This window comes from Mytilus edulis, chromosome 13, assembly GCF_963676685.1.
Source record: "Mytilus edulis chromosome 13, xbMytEdul2.2, whole genome shotgun sequence".
Lineage (NCBI taxonomy): Eukaryota > Metazoa > Mollusca > Bivalvia > Mytilida > Mytilidae > Mytilus > Mytilus edulis.
Window position 1 is genome coordinate 22473293 of NC_092356.1, and position 16866 is coordinate 22490158.

General features: G+C 33.8%; 2 protein-coding genes across 2 annotated transcripts; one reads left to right on the forward strand and one right to left on the reverse strand.

The window, feature by feature from the left end:
* Positions 1-1027: 1027 nt before the first annotated feature.
* On the forward strand, positions 1028-2236 carry LOC139500183 (uncharacterized). The gene has a single exon (XM_071288921.1). The coding sequence runs from the start codon at positions 1028-1030 to the stop codon at positions 2234-2236; it is 1209 nt and encodes a 402-aa protein (XP_071145022.1).
* Positions 2237-11856: 9620 nt separating this feature from the next.
* On the reverse strand, positions 11857-16437 carry LOC139501158 (uncharacterized). The gene is made up of 2 exons (XM_071290149.1): positions 16243-16437; positions 11857-14488 (listed from the first exon to the last, which is right to left on the reverse strand). The coding sequence occupies exons 1-2, from the start codon at positions 16322-16324 to the stop codon at positions 12825-12827; spliced, it is 1746 nt and encodes a 581-aa protein (XP_071146250.1). The 5' UTR covers positions 16325-16437; the 3' UTR covers positions 11857-12824.
* Positions 16438-16866: the final 429 nt, after the last annotated feature.

Genomic DNA, 16866 nt, shown 5'->3' on the forward strand with positions numbered 1-16866 from the left:
GATATCCCCCTTTTTTTACTATATTATGCATATAGTATTGATGTTTGAAAGGGTATAGATATGAAACAGAATTTGAACTTGAACTCTGAACTGTGAACGGACTTATTATGCAAAAGATATTGCCACCGTTATTTTTTAATTTAGGAGTTACGATGAGCAATGATGAGGTGGGTTACACAGAGTATCGATCGAGTCATTCAAAGAACCCTATCTACCTCACTATCTACATACAGGCGCGGATCCAGAAGGGGGGGGGGGGGTTCCGGGGGTTGGAACCCCCCTTTTTTTTGGACGATCAATGCATTTGAATGGGGACATGTAATTGGAACTCCCCCCCCCCTTTTGTCCTGGGTTAGGAACCCCCCTTTTCAAAATGGCTGGATCTGCCCCTGTCAGACATATATGTAACATATACACACATGATGAAGATTCAGAGGAAGCCAGTGTAATGTGTAGTTCCTGTTTGGAGTGGCAACATTTATCTTGTGCTAGACTAAAACAACTTCCAAAGGCAAAGAATTGGTTTTGTAACAATTGCAAATGTTAAAGTCATGTGTCCATTTGAAATTCATAGCAAACAACTATTAATAGTGTCCGTCGTGTCTGTTTTATGATGTAGTTTTGCTTAACACTATTTTCATCACTGGCAGGATATTTAAACATTGATTTTACACAGATTTGAAAATCAACATTTTTATAAATATTTTAGAAGAAAAATAAATATATTTTAAAAATTGTTATAAAGTTCACCTCACTTTATTACCGTATCATCTGTTACAGTAATTATAATTGACAAATCAGCAACTCTCACATGTCTGCCCATTCTTAAATAAACATGTAATTAAATAGATCAATTGAAGTTCTTATACACATGTTGTCATTCTGTAGTCTGACCATCAAACGATGTACTTGTTAATAAATTAGTTATAGAAACTGGATTGTATTATTACCTATCAAAGATATTACACATTTTGGCGACGAGGAAAAAACTGGATATTAAAATAAATGTGAATTTCTACAAGTGACAATGCCGACTTACGGGAAATTAGACTCTTTTGATGAATCCGAAGATTGGACACAATATGTAGAACGTATGGAACATTATTTTAATGCTAATGAGATAGACGAAGAAGACCAGAAAAGGGATATTTTCTTAAGTGTATGTGGGAAGAATATCTACAAATTAATAAGGGATTTATTAGCACCAGCCAAACCAGGAACGAAATCATTGGCCGATTTAACAAAACTAGTGAAAGACCACCGAGATCCAGTACCATCAGAAATCATTCAGAGATTTAAATTTAACAGTAGAACAAGACACAGTGATGAGTCAGTTAGGACATTTATTGCAGCACTACGAAGTCTGACAGAACACTGTAATTATGGTGACACGTTGAATGCGATGTTACGTGACAGGTTAGTCGTCGGGATAAAGAGTGACCGCATACAGAGGAGGCTGCTAGCAGAGCCGAATTTAACATTTGATAAGGCATTGGAAATTGCTACCGCTATGGAGACTGCAGAGAAGAATGCACAGGACATCCAAGCGAGTGGGACAAATGGAACATTTCAGAAACAAATCAATAAAGTTTCAAAATCATATACAAGAAACAACTCTGGAAATTCGAAACAAGGAGATTGTTACCGGTGTGGAGGAAATCACTTAGCCGCTGAATGCAGGTTTAAGGATGCAAAATGCCACAGCTGTAAAAAGAAAGGACATATCGCAAAGAAATGCCGTAACAAATCTACCAATGGGAATTTAAGTGAAAACCACAGAGAGTTTAAATCACGTTTCAAACCACGTGCTCATTTCATGGAGCAGGATGAAAGTAGCGAAAGTGAAAGTGAAAATGAAGTTTACTCAGTTTTTCATTTTGGAAATAAAACTAATGAGGCATATAAAGTGCAAATCAATGTAAATGAATGTGAAATAGCCATGGAAATAGATACCGGAGCGTCCGTTTCTATCATGAGCGAGGATACTTACAAGGAATACAAGTCGAAATTCAAAATCGAACCGACAAGTGCTAAACTCCGAACATACATGGGAGAGCAGATTCCTATAATAGGACGTGCAATCGTCAATGTCAACTACAAGAAGGAAAGTGCAAAATTACCATTACTGATAGTGAAGCGTAAAGGTCCGAATTTACTAGGCCGAGACTCACGGGTGTCATTCGGTTTATCGAGAGAAATGATCGTGAAAGAATATCTAACGGCGGTCAAGTATTGAGAGACGATCGTGAAAGTTTTGGTAACGGATCGTGAAAGACATTTAATGTACATTCTAGTTCAGAATCTTTGAAAAAATCGCTTAATTTTCAAAAAGCGGAACAAATCCGAACAAAAAAATATTTCTGTCAAAATGGTTTAACTTCCTCAACATAACTGTGAAAGAAGATAAAGAAAATATGAAGTACTTTTTGAAAAAACACAAAAGGCGCAATGCGTGTCTATGAAATTAATTACAAATAAAACGCTTTTTGTACCTATAATGGTCATATTTCAGAATATCATGATATATTTGAAATTTAATCTTTGGTGTATCTGATAGTACAGTAAAATTAAAGTATGTTCTTCCATTAAAAGCGTTAATTTGTTTATGAAAACCTTGAATTTGTTGAATTTCCATCAAACTTGATCGTGAAAGATCAGGCAACGTATTATTTCGATCGTGAAAGAAAATGCGTGACCAGACTTAATACTAGTAATCAGAAATCAGTATTTCTTTTACCATTTGATAAATCTGCAAGTGGTTGAAGCCTGTAACTATTTTGATAAGGATGAATATTAAAGCTATTATCTTTTTTTCTATTCAACACTTTACCTCGAAAGTTAAAAAAAAACCAAAACTAATAACGTGTCTTAATAAGTGTGAAAGATTCAGCTCTGTGAATCGGTCTAGTGCACTTCAGGCAGACCGACACTAGTTAGCCAATAATATGGATATGCAACGTTTAAACCAAAATGTTATCCATCAAACAAAAAATCATAGCAAAAACAGCACATTTCATGTGTAATTTTGGATTGAACGATAACCAACATTTTGCGCAACAGAACTTTTATAAACAACGCAGATAAGGATTGATTTAACTATATAGTACATACTATAGAATACCAAAGCGCAAATGCTGTAATGTCTTGTTTGCTTTACTTATGATAGTATATTTGTTGAACGTCTATAATATCAAGGGTTTTACTAGAAGTGTCAAATGCGCTTAAGATTGTCAATATTTCATAAAAAAGGTCAAGGTCAAATGAACCATGCCATACAGATCTCTACAAATATCCCGTACGCCAAATAAATGTGTTTCCGCTCCTTACAGTGCCTTAAAAACTGACAAATGTAAAAGTTATGCTTGGCCAATTAATTCGGAACATAAGGTCAAAAGTATATGAACCCTGACCGTCAGCCAGACATAGACATCTTACTATCATTTAATAAATCAAACACAATTGAAGTCATCATGGTCATATAAGAAACATGCACACAGACATGTACACCATACACGACACACCTTGTCGCTATAGCATACAGGTATACATTCAAAAAGCCCAACAACATATATTAAGACAAACATTGCCGAATGATGCAGGATAATGAGTTCAATGTTAGTTGAAACCTTGCACAAGTCGAAAATATACACCTTACAATCATAACAACAGACAGTTATCCTAAAGCTTAACGAATCCTCGATACGGACATGACCACTAAAATGAATCTTCATCCATGAAATGAGGCAAATTCAGGGTCAGGTGAATCCTGTCTGACGGACATTAAGTTTATAGGATCCAATATACAAAATATGGGTATCCTATAACTCATGATAAGTGAGTACTTCACATGACAATAAAAAAAACTTCATCCTACAATCATCCAACTATTTTACAAACAACATATTCACAAATGCCCAAATAATAATTTTAGTGTATTTGCGCGTCTGGCGTACTAAATTATAATCCTAGTACCTTTTGATAACTATTTATACCACTGGGGCGATGCCATTGCGTTTGAATTTTTCGAAAAACTAAGGATTACCATAGTCGTATTTGGTATGTAACTTTTTGGAATTTTTGATCCTCCATGCTCTTCAACTTTCTACTTGTTTGGCTTAACAAATATTTTTTATATTGAAGGTGTTGACCTATCTAGCCTTTCTCAATACCAATAACAAATATCAATTATCATATAATGGAAGAATAATTTGAACGTCTTCGTAGCATCAGATCTTTCACGATCCTTTTCACGATCTTCAAAAATGCGGTACGTGATCTTTCACGATCCAAAAAATCAATTTTGTGTAAATAGTTCTTTATTTACCAAGTTTCAGATTATATTTATACAAAATAACTATGAGAACCGTTTAATTAATTTAAATACAATACCCTTATTCTGATAAACGTAGTTTATCTAGTCGAATTTGTGAAAAAATCGTGTTTGTTTACATTTTTTATGTCATTGAAATGTCGAGAAGCAATATGCCTTTTGTCGTTTTGTAATAACTATGTACTTTTGAAACTGGATATTCTGACATACTGATCATAATGTTGAACCATTTTGACAGACAGTTTTATTTTGTCGCAAATGTGTCTGTGTAATTAAATAAATTAGAATATTTACTAACGTTTCATATGTCTTCTCGATTAAATGTCTTTCACGATCCGTTACCAGAACTTTCACGATCGTCTCTCAATACTTGACCGCCGTCAGATATTCTTTCACGATCATTTCTCTCGATAAACCGAATGACACCCGTGAGACTGGTTGAACAAACTCCAACTGGATTGGAAGGATATTTTCTCCGTCGTTGGAAGTGACAATCAATCGAGGGATTTAAATGTGATCTTGGAAGCAAATAAGGAGGTTTTCAAAGATGAACTTGGAACTGTAAAAGGCATGAAAGCAAAAATTTATGTCGATGAGAGTGCCGTACCGAAATATTTCAAGGCTCGCCCTTTGCCGTATGCGTTGAAGGATAAAGTGGAGATGGAACTTGAACGTCTTGAGAAGGAGGGTCAGATTCAGCAAGTGGAATTTTCCGACTGGGCCGCTCCGATAGTACCTGTAGTTAAGGAGAACGGATCTATTAGAATTTGTGGTGACTACAAGGTAACCGTTAATGCCGTTTCAAAGTTGGATAATTATCCTATTCCTAAAACTGATGATTTATACGCAACGCTTGGAGGAGGACAAGAATATACAAAATTGGATTTAAATCAAGCATATCAACAGATTGAACTTGATGAGGACAGTAAGAGGTATGTGACTATAAACACACATAAGGGTTTATTCAGATACAATAGACTTCCTTATGGTGTAGCGTCCAGCCCAGGTATTTTTCAAAGAACACTTGAAAATGTAGTTCAAGGTATAGCCAATGTTTTGGTTCGAGTAGATGATATACTGATAACGGGTAAAACAAGAGAGGAACATCTAAATACTCTTTCTGAGGTTTTGTCTAGATTTAAGAGAATCGGAATTCGGTTAAAGAAACAAAAGTGTGTGTTCATGGCCGAAGAAGTTGTTTATTTGGGATTTAAAATAAACAAACACGGAATCTACCCAGTGGAGAGTAAAGTTGAGGCGATCGATAAAGCACCAAGTCCGACAAACGTGACAGAATTGAAAGCTTATCTTGGAATGCTGAACTATTACAATAGATTCTTAGCGAATTTGTCTCACTTGTTAAAGCCGCTACATGTACTTCTACAGAAAGACACAAAATGGAATTGGGGAAAAGAACAGGAAAAAGCATTCGTAGAGTCAAAACAGCTGTTGAAATCCGCATCAGTACTTGTACATTTCGATCCGAAAAAGAAATTAATCTTAGCATGTGATGCATCTCCGTATGGATTAGGCGCCGTACTTTCGCATAAAATGGACGACGGCAGTGACAAACCAATAGCTTATACATCTCGAACACTTACTTCAGCAGAGAAGAATTATTCCGTTCTTGAGAAGGAGAGTCTGGCCATAATATTTGGTATCAAGAAATTTCATCAATATTTGTATGGACACCCCGTTACAATCATAACCGATCACAAGCCGCTCATAGGTTTATTTCGAGAAGATAAACCTATACCTACAATGGCCGCATCTCGAATTCAAAGGTGGGCACTGACGTTAGCTGCATATGAGTACACGATTGTATACAAAGAAGGGAGTTTGAATGGTAATGCGGATGGACTAAGTAGACTACCGCTGAAAACAAACATTGAAAAGACACCAACGCCAGGTGATACTATATTATTAATAGAACATTTAGCCACTACGCCAGTTGATGCTAAACAAATTCAAAAGTGGACACGCAAGGACACAATACTATCTATGGTGCTTAGATACATTTTGAATGGATGGCCGTCAAAATGTCCAAATGAAGAAATAAGACCGTATCATAGTAGGAAAAATGAACTCAGTAGTCAGGACGGATGCATATTGTGGGGAGGAAGAGTAATTATACCACAACCAGGACGTGAAGCCATGTTAAATGAATTACACCAAGGACATCCAGGGATTACTAGAATGAAAAGTCTAGCAAGAAGCTACATATGGTGGCCGGGAATGGACAATGACTTGGAATTAACTGTAGTTAATTGTTATAGTTGTCAGGAAAACCGCAAGTTACCAGCAGAAGCACCGTTACATCCGTGGGAATATCCGAGCCATCCGTGGTCAAGAATACACATAGACTTTGCAGGACCATTCATGAACAAATCATTTCTAATTATGGTTGATGCGTATTCAAAATGGATAGACATACACGTAATGAATTCTACAACATCCGAAGCTACGATTGGAAAACTTGAACAAACGTTTGCAACACATGGATTATGTGATCTCATTATTAGTGATAATGGAGCCGCATTTACTAGCAAGGAATTCGCCGATTATGTGAAATCAAATGGAATTGAACATCGTACTTCCGCGCCGTGGCATCCAGCTAGTAATGGTTGTGCTGAACGAGCAGTTCAGAGTTTCAAAGAAGGTATGAAGAAAATCAAAGAAGGAACTGTCCAGGAAAAGTTGAACCGTTTTCTTTTCAACTACCGTATAACGCCACAAACAACGACAGGATTGGCACCATCAGAATTGCTTATGAAAAGGAAACTCAAGTCGCGTCTAGATTTAGTTTTTCCAAATATCGAGAAGCGAGTTCAGGAGAGACAACAAAAACAAAAACATTATCACGATAAGAAATCTGTGAACAGACAAATTAATGTAGGACAGGGAGTATTTGCCCGGAATTTCGCAATTGGTTCGAAGATTAAATGGATTCCGGGAGAAGTTATAAAACAATCAGGACCACTTTCATTTCATATTAAATTGCAAGATGGACGTGTCATTCGGAGACATATTGACCACATCAGAGTACGAAACGTCGATTGCACAAACAACGAAAATGAAGAAAAAGATGACAATGACAGTGATTTGTTTGAGCCAGAAATAACTATACCGATAAGTACTCCTGAGACCGAACAACCGCAAATCGAGAAACCGTCAAACATGACTGAACAAATGGAACCACGCTATCCGCAGAGAATAAGAAAAGAACCATCGCATTTAAAGGATTTTGTGTTAAAATAAATTGTTGATTTATAAAGAGGCATAATAATCCTCACAACCGTTTGAAGTGCATTAAGTACTTCGCAGTGTATGTGTGTACATATCAATTAGTGTAAGAAATAACAACAAGACCAGTGCGAACATTTTTATTTTTATTTTCATAGTAGGACATTATAGTTTCAGTGCAGACAAACTTTAACGAATGAATCGTTGTGATCTGACATTTTTATTTGTTTCAAACTGATAAGGACTTATCAATCAGTAGCCGTGAAAAGACATTAATTTTCTGTAATTGAGTTAATTTGTTTTTAATTTGTTTTTATCTAAGGCCAGAGAAGTGTTATAAAGTTCACCTCACTTTATTACCGTATCATCTGTTACAGTAATTATAATTGACAAATCAGCAACTCTCACATGTCTGCCCATTCTTAAATAAACATGTAATTAAATAGATCAATTGAAGTTCTTATACACATGTTGTCATTCTGTAGTCTGACCATCAAACGATGTACTTGTTAATAAATTAGTTATAGAAACTGGATTGTATTATTACACATCAAATATATTACAAAAATGTATGTACAAATGTGTTTTATGCTTTTAATTAATATTATAAAGTTATAAATTATTTATTTATGAAAGTCTTCAATATTTCATTTTTGATTGTATGTATTTTTAATGCTTGATATTGTGATAAAATGATTTTAAATTATTATCAAGCTTTTTTATTCTCTACTAATCACATTTCAGTGCCGGCTAAATAGCAAATTTGCTATTTGGCCGGTGCCGGTCAAATAGTACATTAAATTTTGCATTTCGGTGTGTCAATGCATGGCACAGAGGAAATGACAGGAAAACGAAGCGTCAGTTAATAAAAAGGAATACCAGTTAACAGACATTAAAAAACATAGGCCAACAAAAAGTACTTGACTGTAACCGTTGCTTCTAGGGCCAGAATACCACAAAACAATATATAGTGTATATATACAAAATCACACATCCAGTTATTTTCGGTCATTTCTTTGCATATTGAAATGTAAAAAAATGTAAAAATCTAGTTTATGACAGGAATTTTCTTGAAATTTAGTTAAACGATGGGTGCCAATTGTGGAATAGGACATACTTTGGTAAATTACCTGGTTTCATTCCCGGTTTGACATATGTGGTTGTTGTTGCTCAATCTTATGTGTATTTGTGAAACGTATGCTTTATGGAATCTATATGAGAATCTGAATTGGAAAGAACAGAGAATAATTATCCAACACAACAGAAAAGTAGGCCCAAAAGAATGTAGAATAATAGGACAAAAAAAAAGAAGAGAATAATGGGGTGCTGAAATATAAAGAATGGAGAATAAGTGGGTGCTAAAATATTTTGATATTTATATCCTTAAAGGGAAACTTTACGTCTGGCGTATATACTGAATTTGGTCCTGGTATCTATGATGAGTTTATTTACAACCACTGGGTCGATGCCACTGCTGGTGGAGATTTATTTCTCCGAGGGTATCACAAGCCCAGTAGTCAGCACTTTTTGTGCTGACATTTGTGTTGACATGAATTGTCGTTGATATGGTTATATATTTATAAATTTACTGTTTACAAATTTTTGAATTTTTTGAAATACTAAGGCTTTTCTACCTCAGGCATAGATTACCTTAGCTGTATTTGGCAAAACTTTTGTAATTTTGGTCCTCAATGCTCTTCAACTTCGTACTTTATTTGGCCTTTTTAACTTTTCTCGATTCCAGCGTCACTGATGAGTCTTTTGTAGACGAAACGCGCGTCTGGCGTATATACTGAATTTGGTCCTGGTATCTATGATGAGTTTATTTACACCTAAATTTATGACAATTAGAGATGATTTTTTCATTTCCTACCGTTAATTATCCTTTTTTGAATGCATAGTGACGTTCCCTTGTCACCATCTTATAGTGTTTATATATCTCAACTTGTACGATTCGCTCGTGTATGAAACAACGAATTAGATTTTAACCAGAGAAATTTACGTATTACTGAAAAATTATTATACCAGGATTTTCGATATCACAAAATAGTCAAAAGATTACTATATTTTATCATCGGTAAAAAGACATCATTCGTAAATATAATTCAACATGCAGACATCTTGTGCGTTCAGGTATTTCACATTCAATTTTTATGGTAATATTTTTACAAAGCACAAAAATGTCGGCATTCACCTCAAAAGCTAACAAAACCTTTAAACAGACTTATTTGGAAGAGATATAGTTACGATATTGTTGTCAGGTCATTAAGGATTGCATATTTTGGTATTAATATTAATTCACTAATCATATGATGAAGACAGTCACACAATCTTTCAATCAGTTTAAATGAGGTAAGGAGGTGGCATGTCAGTAATTGCTAGTATTTCTTTTTTAATTAATGTCTTTTGTTATCTATTTTTACATCGGACTCGGACTTCTTTTGAACTGAGTATTAGTGTGCATATTGTTGCGTGTTTTTTCCCTACATTGGCCAGAGGTATAGGGGGATGGTTAAGATCTCAAAAAACATGTTTAACCCCGCCGAATTTCTGCGCCTGTCCCACATCAGGAGCCTCTGGCCTTTATTAGTCCTGTATGATTTTTAATTTTAGTTTCTTTTATATATTTCGGTGTTTTAATAGTATGACGATCATTACATTTTTGTTTCGGGGCCAGCTGAAGCAAGCCTCCAGATGCGGGAATTTCTTGCTGCATTGAAGACCCGTTGGTGGCCTTCGGCTGTTATCTTCCCTTTGGTAGGGTTATTGTCTCTTTGACTCATTCCCCATTTCCATTCTTAATTTTGATTGGTAAAGTTTACATAAAAAATGGCCGGAAAAAATAAAGAATACAGAAATGAGTCTTAAATGTATATGCATGTGTTTTGATAACGAAATCCTACTTTTATTTTTACAATAAATCAATTAATTATGTATATTTAAAGTACCTTATACTGGATCTGACATTGGGTTTGACCGGCCAAATTATGACCGCATCTATATTAAAAAAGAAAATACTGTTCGTACGTTTAATTTTTTCGAAGCAGTCAGGTGTGGTTGATTTGTGATGCGGTATATAATGTTGTATTGTGCGGTCTATTGTATTGTCGATTCTTGTATTCCCCTGTTATGTATAATTAAAAATCGTAAAGGATGATAATCTGTTGTTCATCTTCTACTTGTGAGTTGTGAATATCCCCTTGTTATCATCCGCCTCTCACAAAATGTGTATGATATTACATATGTACTATGCATCTATTGTACATCAATTGAAACTTATGGTTTGCATGTGTCGTAATAAAATTGAGAATGAAAATGGAGAATGTGGCAAAGAGACAACAACCCGGCCAAAGAGTGGAAAAACAAACAAAGACCACCAATTGGTCTTCAACATAGTGAGAAAATCCCGCACAGGGAGGCCGGTCTCAGATGGCCCCTAATACAAAATGTGTACTTTGTTTTTCGTTCATTTTTTTACATAAATAAGGCCGCTAGTTTTTTCGTTTGAATTGTTTTACATTGTCTTATCGGGGCCTTTTATAGCTGACTATGCGGTATGGGCTTTGTTCATTGTTGAAGGCCGTACGGTGACCTATAGTTGTTAATGTCTGTGTCATTTTGGTCTTTTGTGGATAGTTGTCTCATTGGCAATCATACCACATCTTCTTTTTTATAGTTCAGTGAAAATGGAAGTCATACTAAACTCCAAAACTTATAAATGAACTAAAATTAAAACAATTAAAAAACATACAAGACTAACACAGGCAGAGGCTCCTGGCTTGGGAAGGTGCAAACATACTGCAGCGACGTTAAACCGGTTTGGTGATATATCAATCCTACCCTATACCTCTAGCCAATGTAGAATAAACTTGTATCTACTATAATACATCAGTTGACATTAATGGTATGCATATTTTGTAAATTAAGTATACACTGATCAACATTGCATGAGCCTCAACTTGAGGGCGTGTAGCAGATTATAAAATTTTGCTGTAAAAAAAAAAATAAATATGCACACATAACTGTTCGAGGGTAAACAGGAAAAGAATGCCTTCAATACCAATCACAGATTCCGTGGATGTTAACAGAATAGGGAATAACGAACAAAAATTATAAAGAATACAGAAAATAGCATAAAAAATAAATTAAGAATAAAGAAATGTAGGATACCTCATCCAGATCCCCTTGTATGATCGATCTACTTTTTTCGTATTAATTTTAATAATTAAAATTCAATGAAATACACTTTACGTATGAAAACGTAAATTATAATCACAATGAATTATTTTAAAGACAAACCTTTATATCATATATATATTGGTAAGTATGTCACGTGCAAAATTAATTTCCAATTTCTAATAATATATAGCATATACATTTATCAATAATATGTACCGGTATGTCATTTGAATATGTAAATTCTAAAAGCTGTATTGGTTTTGAATAGAGGACTATTATCATCACATGTACATATGACATGCCCTTTATGAAACAATAATTGGTTGCATATGGTTTAAAACGTCTTTATTTTAACATATAATTTAAAAAAAGAAGATGTGGTATGATTGACAATGATACCATTCTCCAAAAGAGACCCAAAATGACACAGTTTAATAGAAAAGGTACAGACGTCCTAGACGTGAAAAATAAACCGTAAAATGTCAAATTGAACAAAAAAAGTCAGAATGGAAGTCAATGTGTGAAACCTCATGTCTAGTACTGAAAAATGTTGATCTTAAAAACAAAAAATGTATAGTATTTAAAACGTTTCAATCATTACTATTTGCTCAAGTTCGTACAATCTGGATATATATATATTCAAAAGTCATGTAAATACGATATAATATATCATTCATAATTTACTGTAAACAAAAAGTTAAACATTCATTATAAAAATGGAAATTCTAAAGCAGTTTTCTTGTTTCAAGTACTATAACATTAGACGATTAAAAAAACTTAACAAAATAAAATTTGACCTGTTTTACTTTTTTGTAAAACATGAATTTCCCTTTATGGATCTTAGATGTGTTAAAAAAAATCCATTTATATACATCACTACATAATATATGATCATCATGATCATGTCAATCATTTACAGCATAAGGCGTTTGTTTAACGTTTTCAATTTAAAGATTTGATTATTTCATTTAATGATCAGTCGTTATTATATCTAGATTATTTGTTTACATTATTTTATCTTAAATAAAATACATGTCTGTCATTTGTTATAATCGTAAGCATGAAGGTCGTCTCAACTGAAGAAAAAGTTACCCTTTTTTCGAATAAATGAATGTGAATTAGCTATGTATAAATTTCTTCTGTCATTGACATTATTCCTTGTAAGTACGGTTGGCTGTTTGAAACTGTTTTTCGCCTCTTGGTGTCTAACGTTTTCCTCGCTGGTTGAAAACTTGCCGTAAATTGAATCATAAATAATCCTACGCTTGGCTTGTCCGAACATTTTTGCAGGCACACGACTTTCTTTATAATCATCCTCACTGTGCCAGTCGTCACTATCAGAATCAATAAAGGAACTCTCATATTCTTGCGAACTGCTTTGCTGAACTACACGTTGTTTAGTCTTATACTTGTAACCCTTCTGTTGTAACCTTTTTATTCTATTTATTTCATGTATTATTGCTGTTTGTTTCAGAGTATCTACCATAAGTCTTCTCAAGTAAAATTTCGCGTGATTGTTCGTTTCAGTTTGACTTGATACACGTTTTCTGACAAAAGTGTTCTTACGATTCCAGACATTGGTATCGTCTGCTGTATTATCATTTACACTGGTAGGGTAATGTTCATTATGATTCATTATAGTTGTACCGGATACTGGGATTACTACATTTCGGTCGGAAGTATGCATTTCATTATAGTCTGTATACCAATTTGTGTCCAGTAATGGAAAAGATTTGCCAGTTGAAATATGCGTATCTTTCTTTTTTACTATTCTCGCTGTCTCTTGTATGGGAAATTCATTATGTGGTGTAACTGAATTCAGGATGTCGTCTGTGTCCGAGCTGAAACTAACATCTGATTCGTCGAATTCGTCAGTTTGTTTACCAGTTTGTAGGAATCGATGAGTTGATAAAGGGGTTGATTCTAGTTTGAATAGCTGATGTTGCAATATACCTTTATTTTGAAAGGACTGATGCATAAATGGTGAAACATGTATTCTATTACCATGTATATTTTCTGCAATTCCCTGTACTGCTGAGTTCTGTGACTCTTGATGGTTCGCGAACATGAAATTCTTTTTTCTCCAGTTTGACCTCATATTGTTATTCGTTTGAAGTGTCGAAGCCTTTTCATTCTGGTCATAAAAAGAACCAAACGGTCGACTTGTCGGTTGTACGTGCCTTGCCTTTCGCTTGAGATTACTTGATTGGTATTTTGGCAAATACGTATGTTGTAATGGAAAACCCAATTTCGGTTTTGTATTGGTATTGGTATTGGTTTTATATAACTCGTTTTGTATTGAGACAGGGTTAGAGAAATATTCAGATTTATCCATTAAATTTCTGACACGCGGAATCTGACGACTCGAATAATGTTTCTGCTTTGTTTTACCCGAATCATATCCATTTATGCTCACAGACTCATTATTGTCTCGCTTCAGAAAAATTGTAACGGAAGTTTCTGTTGAATCTACTCCATCTCTATTTAAAATAAATGTATCTCGATTACTTCCCTTTCTTCGACCTTTTTTGAACGAGAAAGATCTACCAAGTGAAATTATGACTGATTTTACTTTGTTAGCTTTCACAATATCCGCTGTCACGTCTTTGGAAAACAATTTGTTTGTATTCATTCGTTCTGCATGTATACTGTTAGCCTCTAGAAAACCAGATGTTTCCTTTTTCGGCCGAATGTCCGAATTCGGATGTTTATCAAATTGATACTCAATTGTAGGATCTGAAAAAATATAGTTTGAAATTTTCATAAAATGATTAGCTTTTAATGATCTCATTACAGTATTAGTCAGGAATATGACAGTTGTTGTCCATTCGTTTGATGTGTTTTGTGATTTGATTTTGACATTTGATTAGGGGCTTTCCGTTTTGATTTTTCCTCGGAGTTCAGTTTTTTTTGTGATTTTACTTTTTAGTATTTTACTATGATATTATAAATAAGTTTAAAATAAGTACTGGTCACAGCAAACATGTTTGGAATCAGATATTTCAGAGAACGATTCACTTGATTGATTTGTGTTATCTATTCGTCAAATGTTTTAAAAGAATTGAGAATGGAAATAGAGAATGTCTTAAAGTGACAACAAGCCGACCAAAGAGCAAACTATATAAACCACCAATGGGTTTTCTATGCAGCGAGCAAATGTCGCATCTGGAGATTGACAGTTGGCCATAAAGCATTCTATATACAAGCTCAGCAAAATGGACGCCGGACTGAACTCATAAAAATGCAAAGAACCAATATTATAAAAATCAATCATGACTAACAAAAGCCAGATGTTTCTTTAATACTTGAAAAAAAATGCTACGGGGCTACATGTTTTATGAGATCTGAGATCTCCCCTATAATTACCTCCTAGCCAAATTGGAATAAACAAACACAGCAATACGCAAATAAACAAATGTATTTTTATGACAAGGATTCATTAAGCATTAATGGAAAACGTATAGTCCCTGCAATAGGTGATCGACCCTGGCCATTTTGTCACTTTCAAAGTATTATTTTTACCGAGTAAGGTTAATAACTTGCTGGAACAATATATTGTTATCAGCGTTGACATTTTAAATAACTTAAAACTGAAACATTAATTATCTAGTATATAACAGATTCTTAATTGTTGATATTTGAAAAAAAACAGGCGGAAGATACCAAAGTGAAACTTAAAGTCGAAAACGAAATGACAATGCCTGAGTGAAAAAACGAAAAATCACCAAAAACAAACGACATAGAAAAATTAAAGACTTCACAGCACGAACCCAATCACGAAAAAAGGTGATCCCAGGTGCTGCTAAAATTCATATATGGTTCTTGGTCTGAAAGCCTATTACAAATAGTACCAAAATTTGAATTATATTACTTATGAATTCAAGTTAAAATTTGCTGAATAATGTTTTCAAAAATTGATGGTTGTTTTCAATTATTTTTTTAAAAATTAGAAATGCATCCTTTGAAATCCAATTGTTCCACATTAAAGCTTGAGACAATATATTTCCTAAATTATGAAGTTGTTGGATACAATTCACAATTTCATTTTTTAAGAAATTGAAATTATAAAAAGCAATTGTGTTGTCTGTATCATATATTATTACAACCCAGAATAATTAAGTGATGGATGCAGAGATAACTTTACTTTATATTTTAAGACGCAACCACTTTTGTTACTTAAACCAAACATATTGATTTTTTTTACCATTCGACACACAAAAGATTATAGGAATCGCTGGTTATTAAGTTTTAGAAACATCTAACTTTCCGATTGTGAGGAACTACCACGACTAAGTTCGGAGAGTGAAAATTAAGGAGTAAAAATAATAATACCGAGACAAATAGTAAAACATTATTTCCCCACGCCTCGTTTTGAACAGTCAGAAACAGATTGAAGATAAGATCTTTAATTTTTTTTCTTGTCGGATCAAGAACCGAAATGAAAATGACAAAAATGATAAAATGGGTCATAAAGACAATATCATACTTACGACGACTTTCACAGTTTATGTTTTGTAACATCCACATCTGTAGAATGACCAAAGGGATATACCATAAAAGATATAACCTCATGATTCAACTTTAAATTGTCACACTTTATTAAAATTTTAACACAAACATGTGTAATCGCACTCTGTCTATTGTACATATTGCATACCAATTGATTTGTTTATAACTTAACTAAACCTCAATTACAAGTCCACAAAAAATGAACATTATGAATCGTTTAACATTTAGGTATGATTTATTAATCACTAGTATTTATAATTTTGATTTTTGATACGATAAAAAGAATTAAACATACAAAGAATAGTCAGAATTGAGTTTTAACGAATTTCTCTAAAATATACACATCTGATGAGATAAAAACTGGATGGAAGACTGAAAAAGTCGGGTTGAAATAAATATTGCCTTAAAACTGGAGAATTATCTATACAATCAACATTCAAATATACACATGGAATCAAAGTATTGCAACACCTTGATTTTTTTAAACCTTGAAAAATCATCCTTTTATTTTGGATGGAAAATGATAAAATATTTGAAAAATATTATTGAAACATAGTTATTGATAACATTGGCATTAAAACGAACAAAAAAGGTATGAAAAAATG

Coding starts and splice junctions, on each gene's coding strand:
- LOC139500183 (XM_071288921.1), top strand. CDS start 1,028: ATGCCGACTTACGGGAAATTAGACTCTTTTGATGAATCCGAAGATTGG.
- LOC139501158 (XM_071290149.1), bottom strand. CDS start 16,324: ATGAGGTTATATCTTTTATGGTATATCCCTTTGGTCATTCTACAGATG. Junction 14,489..16,242: donor CATAAACTGTGAAAGTCGTC/GTAAGTATGATA, acceptor ATATTTTTTCAG/ATCCTACAATTGAGTATCAA.